This window comes from the organism of the source record quoted next (genome assembly GCF_019968985.1).
Source record: "MAG: Porospora cf. gigantea B chromosome Unknown PgB_NODE_529_length_15745_cov_124.825, whole genome shotgun sequence".
Classification (NCBI taxonomy): Eukaryota; Apicomplexa; class Conoidasida; order Eugregarinorida; family Porosporidae; genus Porospora; species Porospora cf. gigantea B.
Window position 1 is genome coordinate 1 of NW_027179080.1, and position 15,326 is coordinate 15,326.

The 15,326-nt window shown below is 53.7% G+C and overlaps 5 protein-coding genes across 8 annotated transcripts; 1 reads left to right on the plus strand and 4 right to left on the minus strand.

Moving 5' to 3' along the window:
• Window positions 1–36: 36 nt before the first annotated feature.
• Window positions 37–528, minus strand: KVP17_000912 (uncharacterized protein; the record flags this gene model as incomplete). The annotated part of the gene is made up of 1 exon (XM_068515823.1): window positions 37–528. One exon carries the CDS (start codon window positions 526–528, stop codon window positions 37–39), a length of 492 nt encoding a protein of 163 aa, XP_068373410.1.
• Window positions 529–631: 103 nt separating this feature from the next.
• Window positions 632–859, minus strand: KVP17_000911 (uncharacterized protein; the record flags this gene model as incomplete). The annotated part of the gene is made up of 1 exon (XM_068515822.1): window positions 632–859. The coding sequence occupies one exon, from the start codon at window positions 857–859 to the stop codon at window positions 632–634; it is 228 nt and encodes a 75-aa protein (XP_068373409.1).
• A 540-nt stretch (window positions 860–1,399) lies between these two features.
• On the minus strand, window positions 1,400–2,164 carry KVP17_000914 (uncharacterized protein; the record flags this gene model as incomplete). The annotated part of the gene is made up of 1 exon (XM_068515827.1): window positions 1,400–2,164. One exon carries the CDS (start codon window positions 2,162–2,164, stop codon window positions 1,400–1,402), a length of 765 nt encoding a protein of 254 aa, XP_068373414.1.
• Window positions 2,165–2,206: 42 nt separating this feature from the next.
• KVP17_000913 (uncharacterized protein) lies at window positions 2,207–12,855 on the minus strand (the record flags this gene model as incomplete). Of its 3 annotated transcripts, XM_068515824.1 has the most annotated exons (3): window positions 2,207–12,461; window positions 12,490–12,594; window positions 12,623–12,855. In XM_068515824.1, 3 exons carry the CDS (start codon window positions 12,853–12,855, stop codon window positions 2,207–2,209), a joined length of 10,593 nt encoding a protein of 3,530 aa, XP_068373411.1. The 3 variants fall into 3 exon arrangements, with proteins under 3 accessions (XP_068373411.1, XP_068373413.1, XP_068373412.1); XM_068515826.1 differs by lacking the exons at window positions 12,490–12,594; window positions 12,623–12,855 and having other exon boundaries at window positions 2,207–12,460; XM_068515825.1 differs by lacking the exons at window positions 2,207–12,461; window positions 12,490–12,594 and having other exon boundaries at window positions 12,619–12,855.
• A 168-nt stretch (window positions 12,856–13,023) lies between these two features.
• KVP17_000915 (uncharacterized protein) lies at window positions 13,024–15,011 on the plus strand (the record flags this gene model as incomplete). 2 transcript variants are annotated; one of them, XM_068515829.1, is made up of 5 exons in its annotated part: window positions 13,024–13,172; window positions 13,200–13,337; window positions 13,364–13,571; window positions 13,598–14,866; window positions 14,895–15,011. In XM_068515829.1, the coding sequence occupies 5 exons, from the start codon at window positions 13,024–13,026 to the stop codon at window positions 15,009–15,011; spliced, it is 1,881 nt and encodes a 626-aa protein (XP_068373416.1). The 2 variants fall into 2 exon arrangements, with proteins under 2 accessions (XP_068373416.1, XP_068373415.1); XM_068515828.1 differs by lacking the exons at window positions 13,024–13,172; window positions 13,200–13,337; window positions 14,895–15,011 and having other exon boundaries at window positions 13,413–13,571; window positions 13,598–14,887.
• Between the last annotated feature and the right edge of the window lie 315 nt (window positions 15,012–15,326).

Here is a 15,326-nt window from a genome sequence, read left to right on the forward strand (position 1 = left end):
CACACTTAATCTCATCAGAAAGTATCTCGAAACACGTCACTGGAGAGCCTCCTCACTTCGAAGACGGAATGTACGGAAGAGGAGATCAGCCTCCTCTCGTGGTACATTGTTTAATTGGATCAGAATGTCAGTTTCGGAAATAGGAAGTCGAAACAACAGCAGAGTCACCGTCAGTATATCCGCGGCTTCGCCGGCCTTCGGTACATTCTGCACTCCTTCGCATACCTGGCCAATGGCCTCTTGGCGGACATGGGACAAGAATGGACTGTTCTCCTTCGACAGCCATTCCGTTCGAAGGATTTTCGCATCTTGGGCATCGTTGTCTTTTGCCAAGTCGTCAAAAAAAAAGCGAATAGGATCCTTTGGGTCAGCCTTGGAGTCCATCTGCAGAATCTCAAAGATGATCGACTTGTTGACGCTACTGTGTGCGAATACCTCCTGATGGTCAGGCACCTGTCTGAGCGTGGCTACATCACCCCAGTCCTCCGCGATGTCGACTTCTGCAATGCCACCCCATAGTTCACGCATGCTGGATTTTTTGGAAATCGAAATCGTCGATTCTTGAGAGTTTCCAACAAACCCAATCTTCACGAGAACCAATGAGATTTATCCGATTTCTCTCCCTCTTCTTTTACTTGCCTGCCTCGGCTTCCTTTGCGTTGCATAAACTCGTGCACGCCCCCAAATTCGAGTCGAATGCTGCCCTCCTCTCCTTGGTATCCAAGATCTCTATGGAATCGAGCACGGCGAGCTGGTCTGAGGAAAGCATTACCAGCAACCCCCGTGGAGTGCTGTCTAGTTTCACTGCGTCGGTGGCCGTGACTGTATCCTCAGAGGTCGGTGATCGGACTTTCTTCATCACTGCTCTCCTGGCTCGCAAATATCCCAACAAGGTCTGCGTTTGGCTGGGGTCTGTATCGGCATTGTTGATACAAACAAGCCTTTCCGTGCTGTTGGGAGGACAAGCCCTGCAGTTTCTTCATGTGTCCAATGACAGTATCAGCCTTGTGTCCGGATGCCTGCTGATAGTTTTTGCCTTGTACTCGTTTAGGGAGGCCCTTGAGACCCCTGAAGATGAAGATGCATTTTCCCAATTGAATGCCACGCTCATAGACAAGGAGTCACCGGAAATATCATGGTGGCCGCTGCTTACCACTACGTTCTGGGTTGTCTTCACAGCGGAGTTTGGCGACAAGTCCATGCTCTCGACGATAACTCTGGCCTCCAGCATGAACTGGGGCGGTGTCTTCTTTGGCGTGATGTTGGCTCACTCACTGGTTTCCTTGGCTGCTGTGTTCTTGGGGACAGTACTACAACCGTACGTCGATGAAAGAAGGATGAATCTGATTTCAGGGGTATTGTTTCTAGTCATTGGTTTGTCATTGTGCATCGACGCATTCTAGAGAGATTCTTTGATCGTCTTGTGCAGCAACATGCCGTTCTCCACTGACCTCGATATGATGCGTGACGTCAACGACAAGTCCATGAGAGCGCCACTGGTATGCATGCCCATGACATGGCCATCTTCCACTACTGCACAGGTGATTCGGCAACCGCTAGCTGGTTCTTCTTCCTGGGTGAGATCCCAGCAGAGGTGATCTCCGAGCGTCCCACAGGATACAGGGACGGGGAGTCGGTCAAGATTGAACAATGGGTGGCCAGCTTCAGGCCTGTCATCCACCTCGAAGTCCCAGTCAGCATTCTCGTTCTCCGTAAAAATAACATGTGGCAACCGGCAATGCCGCAGCGCGGCATTAATACCCAAACCCACCACATCCAAGAGATTGCCCCCCACATTAAGCAGGCACGCGTCCACATGCACCTGCCACCTGTAGCACTTGTGCACATCGGGAACAATATTCGTGTTCAACAGAAGCGAAGTCAGCACGGACGCTACGTGCGTGTGGGCTTGAGATTGCCCAGCATCAAAGATGCTAATGTTCACAGGCGCGAACTCGGAAACTACTGGCAGCTTCACCAGCTGACAGGTCACTCCCACGACAACTTCGTTCCTCCCCCAGATGACTTTTGCCGAACCGAAGGCCGTGGGAGTGACACCCACGCTCAGCTGCAGACTCCTCAAATCGCCGTTGTTCCGTCCGTCATTCCGAAAGTTCTGACGGACGCCGTCGAGCATAAAGCGTGTCTCCTGCACTGAGATCATCGATTTGCACGATTAAATTCACACGCTCAAAGCTCACTAAGCTCACAGCTCGGTCTCAACGGGTTTGGAGGTCTTTGAGGTGGTCTCCGATGTCGAGGAAGTTTTGGATTTGGACTTGGATGTAGAAGAGCGTTTGGAGGCCTTCGAGGTCTTGGCGGTCTTGGATTTCTTGGATGTCTTGGACGTAGAGGTCTTAGAGCCACTCATCATCTTGGTGAGGATATTCGCGGACTTCTTCGAGGTGTTGGAGGTACTTGCGTCCAAGGTGCTTGAGGAGAGGTTGAACGCAGGTGACATCATGGGCCTCGTAGGGGAAGGTAGCAGCGATGTCGAGCTGTTCGAGTGCAGGTACGGCGGGATCTGGTTGGGGTAGGATTCGAAGGTACCCAGAGACTGTACGCCCCTGATGCCGCCCACAACAGAGACGTACGTCTCACTGACTGCCGATACCGCAGAGGAGTCGACATTCATCTTGTGCATAGTTCGCTCGTACTCGTCCTGCTCAAGGCGCTTGTTGGCCTTGTTCTCTTGGCGTTTGACGCGTTGCTGATTTCTGCGTTCCTTCGCGTGTCGGCGCTCTAGGAAGTATTCCAGAGAGGTGTCAGACAGGCTAGCATCTGAAGCCAGCCCCAGATGCTTGAGTTTCCGCTGGCGGAGCTTCAGCTGGCCGCAAGCTTCACAACGAGAGCATGACGAAGAGGACTCCAGGCCGTGGCGATATCCGGGCTCTCCATGACGACGGCCGTGATCATGGTCATGATCTCCATGAGGCGTTCTAGCGTTTCTGTGCTCCTCCCGTAGTTTCACAAAATCGGAGTAACCCGTAAGTGAGGAGAGCGACGAGATGCTGCCGTCTGAGGACTTCTCGTAGGCACGACGCTTCTTGCGGCGATCTGGAATCACCAGTCCCTCCTGCGGGCAGATCCTCAGAGGATCTGCCGCTCGGTAAGGAGATCCACGGCAGGGAGCGGATGGATTGTAGGGACCCGGTTCCCGACTGCATCGGAAGTTGAGCAGAACGTTGTCGAACGGAGCAGTGAGGCTAGCCACACGTTCAGGCTCATCGAATCCAAGAAGCGTCTCGTTGTGACATAAGGGTTGCATCTCATACCCAGAGTAGGTTCCTCGAAGTATCGTGGCTGGCATCCAGTAGTTCTTACGGATGCGAACTCTATTCATATAGTGCGTCTCACCAGCCTTTGGCATCTTGCTCATCAGCTGTTTGCACCAGCCAAGATTGCGCAGAGGAGCGCGACTATTCGGGTGCATAAGGAACTCCAGACTTCCAACCCGCTCGACATAGCTGTTGCCGAGTGTGAGACAGCTGGGAGGCGAGTACAAGTACGCCAACTGCTCGCGCTTCCTCGCTTTGCATGCGGGTCCGGGGTACGTTGTGGCCTGTCGAGGCATCAGAGCGAGAGAGCTGTCAGCGCGTCCATGGGTTCGAGGTGTCGTGCAACGGCTGCGCAACTGAAGGGGGATGGCGACTCCGGAGCCGTGCAGTGTAGCGATTTCCTTGTAGCTTCCTAGGCGGGCGTGGTCGTCCAGGACGATTTCGTTTCCAGTCTCAGTGCGGAAGACAACCTCGTGGGTGCGTGGTAAGTCGCCGCAGTACTTGTAGAAACTGGCGTTAGGATCGTTGGGTCTGTGACGACCGACGTCAGCACACGCTAGCGCCACCTTTTCCTTATACACCGCTGCAGTGTCATCGAGACTCACAGCGAAGCTATGGCCACACTGGGCGTCAGCACCATTAGTTGCGAACCCGCTTCGGAAAGGAACTTCCAGGTTAACTGGAGCCACGAGCTGAATCGCCACGTTGAGGTAGCCTGCTTGGTGGTTATTTTGACTGAGCCTGACCTTTCCAACCCAAGGAACGTTAGGGTCCCGGAGCAAGTCCCAGACGTGAAGCTTAGCAGACCCAACCAGCTTCGCCTCTCGGCTGGAGTTGCCTTTCTGCTGGTCATAGACACTAACCCACAAGTATTCCGAGCTCTGATCCCAGGGACACATGAGCAACTCTTTGTTGAACCGAGCGAACTTACCGCCGCCCTTTACACAGTTGGTTCGGCGGTAGTTGCGTACATTCACCCCGCAGCCAGCGGCAACGAACGGAGAGCCCGACTGACCCACAGCGAGATCGGCGGCGTTCTTGATCACGACCTGTACAGCGGTTGGCGCCACATGCTCAGGTTTGTGATAAAAGTCGAACGTGGCTGACAGTTTGCCAGCAGCCTTGCCGTCCTTGAAGAGGACGACGTGGTCGTGAGGCGCTCGGCCTTCCAGTACGTCCCAAAGACTGACTACAGCCTTGCCCAGATAGTCGGAGCCCTGATGGGCGGAGTCCATAACATTCAACTCAATCGTTGGCTCGCCATCGTAGTGGAAGACGAAGCCCTCATTCCACTTGCAAAGCGAACGCCCAGTGTTCTTCACTGAGCACGTCTCCTTAAGCTTCCCGGGGCACAGGAACACGTTCACCCAAGGGTCACGTGGACCTATAGCCTCATCATCGTAGAGGCTTCGGCCGTGTCCAACGTTCACCTTCAGGTACTCAGGCATGACCTGGGGAACATGGACGAACTCGAAGTCGACGTTGATCTTCCCACAGGGTGACCCGTGGGAATCGTGCAGAGGCAAGTCGCCTGAGAACTGCTTCTGTCCATTACGAACCATATCCCAGATGTCGAGGGAGGCGCGGGATAAGAACTCGTTGGCACCAGGATCGTAATGCTCAGGGGCCAATAACGAGAGCCAAACGCTAGGTTCCTTCATGTACTTGAAGGTGTAGCTGTGATTCATCGGTGTCTTACCACCTTTGTTTCGCACCATTTCATGCTTCTGATCCGAGTACATTGTGTGAACGCTGACACCGAAACGTTCAGGTCCACCGTCCTTCGGGGGCGTTTGGTCAATGATCTTGTTGACGATCACACGGTAGTATGTATTCTCAGGGAGGGACTTCAAATTGCGAGGGCAGAAAAAGAATCGGTTCACGGCCACACAGCCCTCCTTGCCTGGTGAACTACATGGAATCGGTACGTCATAGCAGCCGTCGCCGTTCTTCAGACACATCCAGAGATCGTAGTTCGTGTCCCAGAGGTGGTGGCGGCTCTTGCGGTCGTTGTCTACGCCATAGAATTTCACGTTCAGGAACTGCTCATTAGCGTAGTCCACCACAAAGCTCTCATGGTAAGGAACGACAAGTGGATCGTCGGTCAGCTTTAGGGACGTCGATAGTTTTTTAGACGGAGTTTTGAAGTCCGCGGAGCCGAAGAGCAAGACCTCAGCCATGTAGTAGGGGTATCGGATACCTGTAGAGTTCTGAGTGGACACGACCTCCACGAAAAGGGAATTGGGAGGGTCTGATGGCCGATCTTGGAACGACAGCTCGTACTTTATGCTGCCGACATCCTTGCCCTCATCGTTGTGGAGATCCACAGTGGTCTGCACAGGTGACTCCTGGGCCAACCACTCCTCCAGGTGCTTGGTCATTGAGATGGGGGCTGCGGCGACTGTCTTATGCCCGTCGCGTAGCTCAAGTAGGAGTGAGTCCCGACCCTTGAAGGGGATCATCTTAACGTCCAAGAAGACCTTAATGGGTATCTCATCGGAATCGTAGACGATATACGGCACAAGAGAGGACTTTCCTCCCTTAAGAGACCACTCGTCCACTCGGATGCGTAGGTACGAAGGCAGCTCTCTTCCCGCTGGCGACAGCGTTTCCGAGCTCGAGAAGTCGAACCCAAGTCGAAGCTGTCCAACAGAATTCCCTTCGGCGTCCAGCACTACGTATTGGTCTTCGGAGTTCCACCCTCGTTCGTAGAGCGAGCTCAACGGCAGCACCACCGACCCTAGGAAGTCGTCCTTGCTGAAGCGGTCCTTGTCGTAGACCTCCAGCTCCAGAGACTCCACATTTCCACGATGGTCGAAGCGTAGTGTTTCATCCCAAACGGGGTTACTGCCAGCGTCATTCAAAGCCTCCGTTTTATGCTCCTCCTTTCCGTATCTCACCACAACGTACGGATCGATTTTCTCCTTCTTACCGTGGTCAAGTGTAAGGTTGTGCCCGCTAATGACCTGGACGCAGAAGTCGTTCACGAGTTCAGGCTTGACCACGCCTGCCTTGACCAGGCCCACAAAGGTATTCTTCACCTCGAGGGCCACCTTACCTGCGGGGCGATTTGGGCGTCTCATCCAAAGATCGAGATGCACCGCGGATGTGGTAGCGAACTGCTTCTCCGACAAATCGAAATCACCCGTGGCCACCACATCATCGTCCTCGTAAAGGTGAACTTGCACGTGCCCCCGAGCATCGGGATGCACAGTGAAAGAAAGTTCCTGGCCTAGGAAGTCAAGCGAATCCGGGTCTTCCAGAACCGACGTCTCCGCCTTGGCGTCACCATGGGTGATGACAACGCGAGCTTTCCTCAATTTCTGATCTTCGTCAGTTACGGAATTGACGGACCGAACTCTGACTGAGCACCGATTCAGCGACTTTCGTTTCGGACTCAAAGGACTATGAGGTGTAGGAGGAGTAGTACCCTTTCGACAGCTGAAGTGCACCTTCATTGTGACCCGTGAGGCCTCGTTGGAAGAGTCGCTCAGGGAATAGTCCTGCGACTTCACCCTCATCTCCTTCCTGTTCAGTACCTCCTCGATGTCGAAAGTTCTTCGACCGATAACCGTTTGTTTCTCACCGTCGTCTTCGACGACTTCGATCTGGGCTGGTGCCGTCTTGTTGTGTTTGTAGTTGAATTCCAGTGCTTGGTCCTGGTAGTCGGCGAAGCCTTCACCGTACTTCCGAGTTCGCGTGGAAAGCGTTTTCTTCCCAACAGTAATACGAACGTATGGGTCGATTCGGGAGCACATACTGGGGTCGAATAAGTCTTTCACCTTCTGAATGACGAAAGAGACCTTCTTGACATCTGACAAATCGTCAGGTGTCCCCATCTGCAGGGGGGCGTTGGTCGTGCGAGTGGTGTCCTGAGGCGACATCTCGTTAGGGGACACATCAGGGGCCGCTTCATTTTCGTTATCCTGAGAGTTGTCGCCATCGTCCGAGCCCGACATGGAAGTGGCTTTTCGACAACACTTGCTCTCAGGTTGCTTGGCGGACCAATCAATCGGCTTAGCTCTCAGGAACAGGTCATCATCCACGGTCAATGCGACTTGGGAATCTATATCGAGGAGATTCTTCTTCTGTACAAATCGGTGAACAGAGTTAAAACGGCGTAGAGGCTCCGACAGGAAATCCGAAGCGAGGAATCTAGTCATAAACAGCTGCTTGTCAAGAGTTATTCGATGGACCTCGAAGAGGTGGCTGGCATCAGCCAATGGGTGACCCAACTCCACCGCCGGATTTCGTGTGCCAAAACGACCACTCTGCTTCTCGAATCCGGGTTGCGACCCTGAAGCCACACGACGGAAGTTACCGCCAGTACCGCTTACTACTCGGCTGTCTACGCCAATTTCGAGGGTGATGACGGTGGGGGTGTCGTAGTTGCCATCATTCACACAGACCTTCAGCGTTTTGCGATATCCGCTGAACACGTCGTGAATTCCAAGGTCTTCGAGCGACTCTACATGGGTAAAGTTCAACCCGAATGTACCGTATTCGCCACACTCGCGTTGCACCCAACGGAGGAGTTCGGACGTGACGTCGATGGAAAGGTTTTGCACGATCTCCCGATTGCGGCGTCGAGTACTTCGGCGTGAAGTGTCACCTTGAATGACCTTGACGTCCTCCTTATCCAGGCCTTCTTGGCACACCAGATAAGCCGCGTTAATTCCGGGCACCAAGCCTTCAGGGTCAAACGTCGAACAGGCCATCTGGTATGCGGAGAACATGTCCACGTGCTGCAGAGACCTGTTGCAGATAGCGTGGAGGATCCCAGCACATTCCGCCACGCTAATGCGGTTCGTTTCCGTCCAGGTGGCATTGCGAATGCACATAAGAGCTCCACGGGGTACAGGAACGGACTCTACCTCAGCTAGGGCCAAGGTGTTGTCACTAACTTGCCAAGGGCTGACATCATAATACAGGTTGTGGTTCTTGGCGCCTTGAGCTGCTTTATGGATCTCCTCCTCGTGGTGGCCAAAGACATCAAATAACAACGCAGCCTTCTCTTGCACTGAACCGTTCGAGATGAGAACCAGGGAACCGACCAGGTCCCTCACTGCAATTGTGCCTTCTGTCCCTCCGCAGAACTTCTCAAATATCTCGTGGGACTTTGGTAGCAGGGAGGGTATTGAGTGGAATAGGAGCTCAGTGAATGCACCATACTCAAGCCCATAGGCGGCTGGCCTTTCAGTCTGTCTGATAGCAGCCCCTCGAATGTTGGAGTCGAGTGGCTGGTTGCGAGACACGAAGTCCTCATACTTTCGGGCATGCGAACGGTAGTCGACGTTGGCATACATTGGATAGAACCCCGTGATGTCGCCCCAGCACCCACCACCGAGCACCATACTGCTGTCGTTAGCCTGAGCGGCCAGATGAGTAGCATCAGGTCCCTTCATCATGAAGTAGGAGAACCACAGTCTGACATCTCCAATCGTCGACTCGAAATGACAAGGCTTTACAGCCTTCCACGTCTCAGCGTGAGTCTTCAAGTGGGGCAACTGCAGACCCTTCTTGGAGTCGCACAACTTCATTCTGCCGGATTCATCCAAGATACGGAACTTGAACAGATACGGAGGCTCCGAGTGTAGCAGGAACCAGAATGCGCTGTCTCCTTCGAAGGTGTACACACTCCTGTCGTTGAGCCGGCAGCACTTGATCTGTTGCTTGTCCTTGCCGAGGACCACTTCAATGACAAGGTGCTTATGGAGGGGGCCGGCCATCAGCTCCACCATATCCACCTTAAACACAATACGGCCCAGGCCGTCCTCGGGTAGCCAACGTTCGTGCGGAGGGGCGAACAGCGTATGGTACTTCAGCAGCGGCATGACGTGATCAGCCAAGTCGCTCGTATGCAGTCCCGGTTTCAGATTCAAGCCCTTGTACTTGTCCTCCATGTAAATCGCCGACCGGTTGAACTGGGCCGCCACGTGAGAGGAGACCAGGAGGCCGTGCTGGTCTCGCGAATTTTGAAGCAGCTTGTGGAGAAGGGAATTTTGTTCTTTCTGCACACTGAGTTGGCCACGCTTGGCCTGTAGATATGTTGTGTACAGCGATAGCAGGTGGTTGATGCGGTAATTGGATGTGAAGAGGACGAAGTCGGCACAATCGATGATCCGTACGAGTTCTGAGGGGTCCCGGAGTAGCTGCAGATGCAGCGTGAAAGCATCCCTAAGCTCACGAGCCGTTGCTGTCTCCGGCAAAGTCTTCAGAGTCCTCAGCAGCAGCCCAAATGCCAGACATACGACCACTCTACGACTAGAAGACTCATCGAAGAAGCATGTCTGGGCGGAACGGAGGCTAGTGTCTGTGGTTCTAGTACCGGATGCTAAACCTTGCTGTATATCCTTCAGAGGGGTTTGACAAATCCCTCGCGCAGCAGATGACGGCTTGAAACTCTCCACATCGCCGAAGCTGAGGTCAGCCTCCACGACAGCTCGGATTGGGTAAACAGAGTTGAACAGCATGTCCCAAAGACGATAGAGCGACTGAGATGGGAGGTAGCCTGCGAAAAGGCTCTGCAACGGACCGTACAGCAATTCCTCCGGGTGCACTCCCGCAAGCTGCAGCGTCTCTGCCTGCTCAGGGTAGAAGCACTCTAGGGCAGCTCGCACCAATAACGCGTCCCTAAGAACGTAGGGAATATCATCCGCGAAAGAAGCCTTAGGCGCGGGGACCCCATCTTCCTTCATCCGTTGCCTCTCCTCGTCGGAGAGCTTGCTTGTCTTGAGCGTGAAGTACTTCAGAAAAGGAGCTTGTGGCACCCCAGACTTCTTGCAGCCGATCGAACAACAGACAGCAAACACGAGGTAAAATACGTTCTCGTTGCTTAGGCGGTCACCCTGGAAGTCAGCCATCAAGTAGAATACCAAGCGAGTTAGAGCGGCACTGTATGCGATTGGCTGACCGACCATCGCGCCTGTCTTGTGTCCAACGAATAGATTAGTGACAACGCGTGCGATGACAGGTTTGTTGTCCTTGCCCTGCATCTGGGGGACAGAGTTTATGGCTCCGAAGCAAACCAACGCCTGAACGACCTCCTGCACATCTCTGTAATGTGTGTGATCCATGCCGGTGAAGGTCTGAAGGTCGTCAAGATCGCGTTTGATCATGTCAAAGACGTCCATGCTGAAGACTTCGCACTGTCGACAGAGGAATTGGTAGGCCGTGGTGCAACCCAGCCGCTCATCGACGGTAGTGGTCTCCTCGAAGGTCTTGTTAACCTGCTTCTGGTAGATGATAGCACCCGAAACTTCCGTCCACAGGTATTGCCGAAGTACCGAAGGCACTCCTCCCTTTAACAGTCTCCAGATGTCGGCGTTCACGTTGCCACTGACCTCTTGCCCAGCCTTACCCAGCGGGAGTTGGTGCTTGACCGCGTAGTGGGCCGCAAGAGGCACATGTACCTCGCGTTCCTCGGTGAGCATTTGGCCCGGCTCGTCCCAGGAGTAAAAGTTGCGCCAATCAGGTTCTGACTGACCCATAATGGTTGAATCCCAAACCCAGTGCTCGCTCATCGATCGCTTCGCCTGCTTCGCTTTCAGAAAATTAACTCCGAACTCGAATGGAGTGAAGAGCATTACACGAGACCAGGTTCCGTGGCGCTCGTCGTGCATCCATACATGAACCTGTGGTGGACGTCCATTGCTGATATCGGTATCACGTACCTCGCGTAGCTGCAGATTAAGTCGGCCGGTTCGCGGGTTCAGGAGGCGCCATGTCGCATGCACGTAGATCCAGCCCTGAAGACGACGATCTCCCAGTGACTTGAGCTTATCGAAACGGGTTAAAGCAGCCCTGGAGGAGGACTCCAGCTTGAACAGCTTCACTGTCTGCAGCTGCTGCTTGATATCCATAACCCTAGGTAGGAGGTACTCACCATGAAACTCGTCGTCGGACCAGACCTCCAAAAGAAACCGAGGTAGCTGATTGCCGTATTGCTCGTTTACGGTGTTACTCCAGTTACCGTTGACTTCAGGGTCCAGCATTTGACAGTCCAACGACCGTTGGATTTCCTTCCATTGTTCGGGTCCTCCCTCGAAGGTGGTTCCGGTGAAGAATCGTCTCCATTGCGGTAAATGCTGCTGGGACAAGTACCGAGTGTAAGCCTCCATCCTCTGTTGGTTCTCGTATGACCATTCCTCAAACTGCCAGAGCTCCATTGGGTTTGCATCAAGATGCGTCTCGTCGGCATCCGAGATCGGAGCGCGCATCTCCAAGAAGCCAGTAAGATTCGGATTGTAGACGGGATTTCTCAAGGCCAAGCCGTGCATGTCGTGCACCTGGCGCCGGCTCTCGAACTCCAGCTGACGTGTATCCTCCAGAGTGCTGGTAGGAGCGCCTAGCAGCCCACGATTGATGCGCTGGGTAGCAAAGAACGTCTCGAAGAGCATTTCGCCCGAGAAGACAGAGCCAGGCTTAACGCTGATAAACCGTGCGTCCTGCAGCTGGACTGTAGCCCCTTGACTGGCCAGAGATTCGCGAACGGCCTCAGTCACCATGACCTCCGTGACCCCGGTACCTCGGAAGGCCGATACCACTTGCCAAAGGGAGAAGAACTCCCTGACAGGGACGTGCTCATAGTCCTCGTTCTCGTGAGATATAGTGTAGATGAAAGGAGTCTTAATGGGAATCCAGACACGGTTGAAAGGCTTGCTCACGTCCAGCAGGTCATGAGTATCCAGCGCAGCTGCCCCCAGGAATTGCTTGCCCGTAGGCGTGTTGGCGTAGACCTTAATAACGATGATGGGCACACGCTCAGCTGACAAGAGCACATCGGTGCGGAATAGCTGCCCTCCTTGTTCCTTCATAGTCTTCGACCAATCAGGAGCGTAAGACATGTAAAGGTGTCGAAATTGTTGCGGTTGCCCAATTTCAACTGGATCCTGGTATTTGATGGTCGGCTTCAATCCATGAAGGGTGCGAGAGCTGCGTGGCTCAGTGAATTCTATATCCGTGAGCAGGTCACGAAAGAGAGACCGGACGGACTCTTCCTCCAATTTCGGCTCGCGTCGGGAATCCGAGAACTTCACTTGGTCTCGCTTCAGCTCTGCCAGACTGCTGGATACGCTTAGCGGTACTGCACCTTCCAAAAGCAGGGCTTCCAAAATGTAGTTGCTAACTGCGCGTTTCATCTGGGCCTGCACTGCAAGGCTGGGCTCATCCTCTATCAACATTCTGGATGCAACAGAGCGGCATAGCTCACCTCAGCTCGTTTCCGAGAGTTCCATACTGGAACGTGGTGAATATCTCCAGTTGAGGTGACTCAAGTTCAGGTCCCTCAGCGGGAGACTCCATGGCATTGACCAATCTGTGTGATTTGACCTCCCATGCCTCACGCGTCCATCGTCAAAGACGAAAACTGTACTTGATGCTCCCGTCGGAGGTTCATTGAGACTTGCAGCACCTCCAGGTGCCCTGCGTCCAGCCGTCCGACAGGCCCGCATTCAGGGTCTCCCCAGACACCATTGCCGTGCTCGAACTTGGGAGACTTGCTATGCACCGGCTCTTGCGCGAATGTGGGGCTCAGACGCTGCTGCTCTTCGTCGGCGTTGATGATCTCATGACTCATTCTGGTCTCAGCCTTTAGAAAAATGAGTATATGGCACTCATTAACCACCCCCCACGCAAATAGCTTGTGCTACCTCCCTAGGCGTGCAGTTGAACCTGTGCTCAGCAGCCCCGCCATTTCCATCTCTTGTAGCCATGGCGGGGATCTGACTCACGTTATCCTTTCTCAATGCGCATTACGTTAGCCCGGACTAGAGGCCTGAAATGTCTCCTGCCTCTTCTGTGCGACGTGCACAGTGTAGAGACAGCCGTCTCGAGCCGCCTTCAGTCCGGCGAGTCCACCACAGGTGACGGTCTTGTCGAGGAGGTCCTCAACGCGTGAGGGGGGAGGAAGCGGCAATATAGCGTTCGCGAGGAGCCTTGGATCACAGTCAACGCCCTTGTTGGCGAGGGCGCAAATGGAAAGGTGTTCCAAGTGCGCTTAAAGAACACTGACGACTTCGTCGTTGTCAAAAACCCCAGCGCTGACAGTCGAAACCCAACGTGAGCCCAGGGTTCGTAAGCCACAGCCGTCTCACAGCCACCAAGCGTAACCTAACTGCTGACACGTCCTGCCTTATGAAAATCGACCTGTCCCACGGACTCGAGCCGCACCCGCAATTCACGAACATTGTCAAGGAAAAAGTGCGGGCTCTGGCTGTGAATTCGGTGGGGTTAGGCCCGCCTGTGTATTCTGTGTGCAGACGGAAGCCGGACCGAAGGGGCAGGTATAGTGAGGTGAGTCCTGAGCGGTCCCTGCACAGGCGGCTGACTTCCTGTACCTGTATTTCCTTGGTCGAGTTCAGGGGGTCTCGCACCAAGAGGCTCTTCATACCCACCTAAACCAGCTGCAATACGGCTTCTTGCTGAAGTTCACTGGGAAGGCATCCTTGCCTGGATACCTTCCTGCCCATGGAGTGTCTTTGTACACCACTGTTGAAAAGTGGATCTTGCCTGTGGCGGCGGAGTTGGATAGATTGACGAAAAGGCACTCATCTCCTCCGTCTGAGTACCGTTCCCGATTGGAATCTCGGCTTCGAAAGGCCATCCAACTGTATAAAGCGGAAGCCGTCATTCGCGTTCGCAACCTGTTCCTTCTGTTTCACAGTTTCCTAGGTTTTGCTGCGAAGCTGATGACGATGAACGTAAGGCACTGCGACTTCCACGAGCTCAACCGGTTTGTAATGACCAAGACACTGGCAGTGATGAAGGACGGGTCAGTGGATGGTGAGGTGGTGGCCAATCTTGCCCGCGGTCTGGTGCGTGGTCACTGCCTCGTGGTGTCCCAGAATTTTCCCTTCGTGAAAATGAGCGAGGGCCAAAAGGCAGTTGAGATTGAACTCACCAAAAAGTTTGAGAAGCACCGTATGGCCCAGGTCGACGTCGTAGCGACTTCGCCTCACGCCTGGACGCTAATTGACTGTGCGGGTGCAGTGGTGTTGGAGAAGTCGCAACTCCGTAAACTTGGTGGTCGAGAACGCGTAGGCGACGTCTGTGGCTGCCATCGGCATATGTCCCCGGATGTCATCGAAGGGCTTAGCACTCGAATGCAGAGGGAGGTCTGGCTATATCACGGAGGACAATACGTGGAACGTATGGAACAAAATCTAATAGGAGTCGCCATGCCGGTGGAGTTCGAGTACGAGGACTTCGATGGACAGCAGAAGTCAGTAAGTTCCTTCGGGAAGGTCCGGCTGGATTCGTCTGACGAACTATTTGAGGCCTGCTTCGATTCGCCACAGGCTGCGGTTCGGAGTCTCGCCAGCTGGACTCAACGCCTCTTCCAGTCTTACAACGACGCTGTCATGCATTGTACGGAGACGAACCCATTCATGACGCCTGTTATCATGCACTACAAGAAAGTTTGGAGGGCGGTAGGCTTCCCGGAGCAACAACATCCCGAGATGAGCATGGGCACTGAATGCAGAGCGGTCGTCTATGCATACAACTACATCCTGCAAAAGATCAAAGACTTCAGAGAGACTTATTTGAATCCCCTGAAAGGCTATGGGATGCCGGCGAAGAAATTGTCGGTAAGTGCCAGTTGGAGGTGATACGCAGGATTATGGCATCGTTTTCGATCCGCCACTGCAGACGTACAATTCTGTGTGGAACTGCCCCCCACAGGAAGCTGGCCAGCAGAATGTTGTGAGCGTCGAGCGTGTGGGGCCCTCGTGAAGGGAAGCTTGCAGTTATTAGAATGAGGACAACGACGTTCTCACAATGAGTTGAATCGTCTCGACACAGGAGTCGAGGGCAGAATGACTGAGCTTCTGCGGCTTTCTCGTCCAAAAATGCCAGCGATACTGTATACAAACTGAAGAATAAGTCGTTCGTTACTCCAAAGGCTTGGGTGTGCATGGCGAAGGCCACTTCAGGGGTTTAGATGTTTTTCAAACCTTGAGGTAAATCACTTGTTCGATTTTTTTTCGCTTTCATAGATTACTCGACTTGTGGTTGGTCAATAAACATTCCAGCAGTTCGTCCATATAC